Consider the following 6,000-nt stretch of genomic DNA (forward strand, 5'->3'; position numbering starts at 1 on the left):
TCTGAAATTCATTTGCTAATGTCCTGATGAGTCATTAGTGTATCAGTCAGACCTAATGCTTGATGCACTCTCTAATCTGTGATTTGACTCCAGAGGTGTGATGAAATGTACAGTAGATGGTTTCATGGTGTGTCTTGCTGTGTGTGTGTGTGTGTGTGTGTGTGTGTGTGTGCGTGTGTGCATGTGTTTGTGTGTGTGCGTGCACGTGTGTGGGTGTTTGTGTAGTATTGTTTCTCATGGTTTCTTGATTTAAACATCCTTGCACTCCTCCCCCAGCACACTGTGGTGTAATTGTGTGCTTAGCAGGGACAGATTAGGGGGGTTAATCTTTTGATCCATCGGGAGCTGTTGGGTGAAAGGAAAAACACTGTCTTCAAGTGATCTCTCTCTCTCTCTCTCTCTCTCTCTCTCACACTCACACACACACCCTGTAGTTCAACAGATGATGTTGGTTTGTGCAGCTATAAGCCATAATGCATGTGAGCAGGTGTATGTATGGTTGCACTATATGTGTGTGTGTATATTTGTGTGTGTGTGTGTGTGTGTCTTCATGTAGCTGCACTGTGTAAGTAAGTGTAAGTGTATATGTTTCATGGTGTGTGTTTTGTTCTCTTCAGCTGGCAGTGGATTTCTCTAAGCTCCACCTCTCCGAGAGTCTCCACCCCCATCTCACCCGCTCCAGCCAATCAGCATGCAGCTTCACCAGCGAGTCTGGCAGCAGCAGCCTGTCAGACATTTACCAGGTACCACGCACACACACACACACACACACACACACACACACACACACACACACACACACACACACACACAGCCTGCCAGATGAACTCTTCTGTACATACGCAAACAGTACAAATTTAATTAAACAATGAACACATGTGGAAAGCAGAATCAAAACCTAGCTTTAGCGAGGGGTTGTTTGTAATGATTCATGTATACACACACACACACACTTGACACACGGTGTCCATTCTCTGAGCCCATGTGCAGCAGTCGTGTCTGTCTCTGTGACACAGTAGTCCCAACGACAAGCACAGGCAGCCCTCAGCAAGCTGCCCTGCAGCGCACAGTGTGTGTGTGAGTGTGAGTGTGTGTGTGTGTGTGTGTGTGAAAGAGAGAGTGTGAACACCTCACTCCCATGTCCCAGTGCTTATGCTCTGGCTGGCTGCTGCTCTAAGCTTTGCCAAGTAATCACAAATATTTTTTCCATCAGCCCTTTGTTTGACGCTCCACATAAATAAATAGTGCAGAAGGTCTGTAGAAAGCCTGAAGGCTAATCCACTACAATGGTAACAAATGCATTGAATTATAAACTACGTCACTCAGGGAAATGTTCAACTGAGTTTGAGGCAACTTCAATTCAATGCCTTTGTCAAGTAATTGGTAATTAATTGCAATGGTTCTGTGTGTGTGTGTGTGTGTGTGTGTGTGTGTGTGTGTGTGTGTGTGTGTGTGTGTGTGTGTGTGTGTGTGTGTGTGTGTGTGTGTGTGTGTAGTCGACAGAGAGCGAGTGTGGAGAGTTGGACCTGAGTGGGCTGCCGGAGACAGCAGTGGACTCGGATGAGGAAGAGGAGGACGACGAAGAGGAAGACGTCAGTCGCTCAGCCGATCCGCTCATGAGCAGAGATGTAGTGAGGGACTGTCTAGAGAAGGACCCCATGGATCGCACAGATGACGACATCGGTAAGCACTGCACTGCACTGCACCCACACACACATGCAAACCAACCCAAAGAACATTTTGTTTTCTTTATTAATTCCAGTTTTTCTGAAGTAGGACTGTTAAGGCAAAGAAAGTCCTAAGGATAGAAGAGAAGTCTATGCATGATTAGAAATACTCCTGCTATGATGCTGATAAGTATAGTATAGTATATATACTCTTTTGATCCCTATATAAGTATAAGTATATATACTCTTTTGATCCCTATATAAGTATAAGTATATATACTCTTTTGATCCCTATATAAGTATAAGTATATATACTCTTTTTTGATCCCATTGAGGGACATTTGGTCTCTGCATTTATCCCCAATCCATTGAATTAGTGAAACACACTCAGCACACAGTGAACACACAGTGAGGTGAAGCACACACTAATCCCGGGCGCAGTGAGCTGCCTGCAACAACAGTGGCACTCGGGGAGCAGTGAGGGGTTAGGTGCCTTGCTCAAGGGCACTTCAGCAGTGCCTACTGGTCGGGGTTCAAACCGGCAACCCTCCTGTTACAAGTCCGAAGTGCTAACCAGTAGGCCATGGCTGCCCCAAGTGATGTCTGTGAGCGAGTGACCATTGCAGTGAAAATGTAAAATAGGTGTTTTGCACTGATGTTTAAATGCTAACAGCTGTGAGTCTGTGTCTGTGTCTGTGTCTGTGTCTGTATCTGTGTCTGTGTCTGTGTCTGTGTCTGTGTCTGTGTGTGTGTTTGTGCATTACAGAGCAATTACTGGAGTTTATGCAGCAGCTGCCAGCCTTTGCCAACTTGAGTGTGTGGGTGCGCAGAGAGCTGTGTGCCGTCATGGTGTTTGCAGTGGTGGAGCGCGCGGGCACTGTGGTGCTGAACCATGGAGAAGAGGTGAGCTCTCCCCTCCCCCTCTCCCACGAGACACGCAGCTCTCGCCTCCTCCTCTCCCACGAGACACGCAGCTCTCGCCTCCTCCTCTCCCACCCCTCGTTTGACCTACCTCTGTCTGTTTGGACAGTATGGTTTGGACACAGTGTGTGTCACTGCATGCCTGTCCCAAGCCAAGTCTATTGGCAGATCATTTAGGGAATATAGATAGATAGATAGATAGATAGATAGATAGATAGATAGATAGATAGATACTTTATTGATCCTCAAGGGGAAATTCAAGAAGCCTTAATGTGTATGTGTAATATGTGTCTGTGTATACATGTTACAGCTGGACTCGTGGTCAGTTATTCTGAATGGGTCAGTGGAGATTCTGTACCCTGATGGCCAGAATGAGGCTTTGTGCATGGGAAGCAGCTTTGGTGTGACTCCCTCCATGGAGAAGGAGCTCATGGTGGGAGTGATGAAGACCAAGGTGGACGATTGTCAGGTGCGTGCCGTGCGTCCTCTTTGTTTGTGTGTTGTGCCTGTGATTCCACATCTACTCCATCTGTCCAGATGATGTGCTTGGAGCTCAGTGTAAACTCTTAGCTGCTCTTTTGTGTGTGTTTAGTTTGTGTGCATCGCTCAGCAAGAGTACTGCCACATTCTCAACCGTGTTGAGCTGAACACGCAACGTGTGGAAGAGGAGGGGGAGATCGTCATGGTCAAGGAACACCGCGATCTCGACCGGACAGGAACCCGAAAAGGGCACATTGTCGTCAAGGTACAAAGAGAATTCCTAAATGCTTGAAGTGTTTCTCAGATGGTTAACTCGCATTCTATCGCAATGACCTGCACGCCACACACAAGCTCAACTTCAACAGTGTTGACTTCTGTATTAAAAACACAATGACATGGTTCTCTGGCTCTCTCTGCCTTTATGTTAAGGACACATCCTCACAAGGACCCAGCATTCAACTTCACACAAAAGAAATGCCAATACAGTAAATAAACACTTGGAACTTTCCTAACAATGACCGCTCCGTCCTCTTGTCTTTGTCCTGCTGCCTCTCCCTCTCCCAGGGCACGTGTGAGCGCCTGATGCAGCATCTGGTGGAAGACCACTCGGTGGTGGACCCCACCTATATCGAGGACTTCCTGTTGACCTACCGCACCTTCCTGCCACGCCCCCTCAGCCTTGGACACAGACTACTGGAGTGGTTTAAAGAGCCCAGCCTGCGAGACAAGGTACACACACCTCCCTCTAAAACACGCAGTGCAGCCAGGCTGCCTTTACACCCACTAGAACCGGCTCACACGTGCACAGTACACGTTGGACAGTGCACACACACACACACACACACACACACACACACACACACACACACTAAAAGACACTTGTCTCTGCGTGTCTGTACTGCAGGTCACCCGCGTGGTGCTCATGTGGGTTAATAATCACTTCAGCGACTTTGAGGAGGATGACGCCATGAGCGGCTTCCTGGAAGAGTTTCAGAGCTGTTTGGAAAGAGAGGTGAGGAACGCACACGCACACGCATACACACACACACACACACACACACACACACACACACACACACACACACACACACATATATATATATATATACACACACACACACACACACAGTTCAGTAGAAGTGTTCTCTTGGCGCTTCATGCCTCTGTGCTCTCCCCCTCTGTCCTCGGAGCAGAAGATGACGGGCCACCTGCGGCTGTTGAACATCGCGTGTGCGGCTCAGGCCAAGCCTCGCGTGGTGTGTGTGTCCCGCGCCGCGCGCGACTGCCCCCTGCCCTTCAGCCTGCTGGGCGGAGCCGAGAGAGGAACGCGCCTCTTCATCAGCGCCGTGGAGGTGGGCAGCAATGCCGAGGAGGCGGGCCTTAAACGAGGAGACCAGGTATGTGTCAGAGGATCACATGACCTCTGTGGTCAGGGAGTGTCGTCTTTGCAGCATGGCTAATGTTGTGTCTTCTCTGTGAGTCTCCATGCTGTGTGTATGGAACCTGTTAGTAGCATCGGTAACACTTTACTTGACAGTATCATCATAAGAGTGACATGACGCTGTCATGACACATAAACCCTAATCCTAATCCTAACCCTAACTTGTTATGACAAAAACCGAACGACACTCAATGACAGAAGTGTTATGTCATGAACCTTTATGACTTGTTCATGACACGTTCATGACAGTGTCATGTCACTCTTATGACGATATTGTCAAGTAAAGTGTAACCGTAGCATCTCCTCATGTTGCTGATCTCTCCTCTGCTCTGCTCTGCTCCTTCTGCAGATTCTGGAGGTGAATGGCCAGAGTTTTGAGAACCTGCTGCTGTCGAAAGCCATGGAGATCCTCAAAGGCCAGCTGCAGCTCACAATGAGTGTCAAGACCAACCTGCTAGGTGTGCTAAGTCACCCCCTTACACACACACCCACACACACACACACACACACACACACACACACACACACACACACACACACACACACACACCGCTATGTGTAGCATTCAAGCATCACCAACAAGTGAATGCACAAAGTTAATCAGAATCAGAATTAGGTTTATTGCCAAGTAGGTTTTCACATACAAGGAATTTGCTTTGGTCTCAATGTGCATGACATCCAATAAGTAAAATACATACAATACAATAGCACAATAAATAGACAACATGTTAGGACAAGACAGACAACCAGATAGATATATAGATAGATAGATAGATACTTTATTGATCCCCAAGGGGAAATTCAACCATAAGTAAGTTTAGCAAAGTTAGGACGAGACAGACAAGCATAAGTAAGTTTAGCAAGACACTGAGTTTACAAACAAACAAAAACAAAACAGAGCGCACACAGACACTGAGGCAGCCATTTGTGGTGCCATAGCAACCACATAAATGACACACAAGACAAAAGATGCCGGACGGAGCGGCGTCATAGCCAGCGTACCTGTGCCGCCAAGACATACAAGACAGACAAAAAAGTTGGTTGCATCTAAAATATTATTCAGTCGATCACTCTCACTGTGTCGTGGTTGTGGAGAGTCGATGCGCTGCATTGTCAGATGCAGGGCATCGAGCGTCGTGGGCCAGGGTGTTGATGTGGCATTATCAGCAGCTCGATGGATGTCGTCCAGGGAGCATCCAAGGTCGAAGGCAGTGTTTAGCTGTGTTGTTGGCTGTTGCGATGGATGAGCACCATGCAAGGCAGGCCATAGTGCATTTGACCTGGTAAGCCCAGCGTCCAGGAAAGCGTCCAGAGCCTCGGTACGCATAGCATCTCTGGCGCAGTATCCCCGCTGACCGGCAGTGATGGAGACCCTCGTTGCTGAGAATAGCACAGATGGAGCATACTTTCAGCTCAGTTCAGCTGTCGTGTAGCGAACAACCCGCATTTATGAGCAGATCTCTGCACACAGTGGACAGTGGCCAAGTAGGG

At 48.0% G+C, this 6,000-nt stretch overlaps 1 protein-coding gene across 1 annotated transcript in view; it reads left to right on the top strand.

The window, feature by feature from the left end:
• rapgef2a (Rap guanine nucleotide exchange factor 2a) overlaps positions 1 to 6,000 on the top strand; it is a 32,205-nt gene that overhangs the window by 14,218 nt on the left and 11,987 nt on the right. Inside the window, 9 exon segments of the mRNA XM_048257320.1 lie at positions 618 to 743; positions 1,497 to 1,683; positions 2,434 to 2,570; positions 2,899 to 3,057; positions 3,181 to 3,333; positions 3,633 to 3,797; positions 3,973 to 4,080; positions 4,262 to 4,465; positions 4,859 to 4,967. Coding sequence (XP_048113277.1) covers positions 618 to 743; positions 1,497 to 1,683; positions 2,434 to 2,570; positions 2,899 to 3,057; positions 3,181 to 3,333; positions 3,633 to 3,797; positions 3,973 to 4,080; positions 4,262 to 4,465; positions 4,859 to 4,967 — 1,348 coding nt within the window.

The sequence above is a fragment of the Alosa alosa genome, chromosome 1 (assembly GCF_017589495.1).
Source record: "Alosa alosa isolate M-15738 ecotype Scorff River chromosome 1, AALO_Geno_1.1, whole genome shotgun sequence".
Lineage (NCBI taxonomy): Eukaryota > Metazoa > Chordata > Actinopteri > Clupeiformes > Clupeidae > Alosa > Alosa alosa.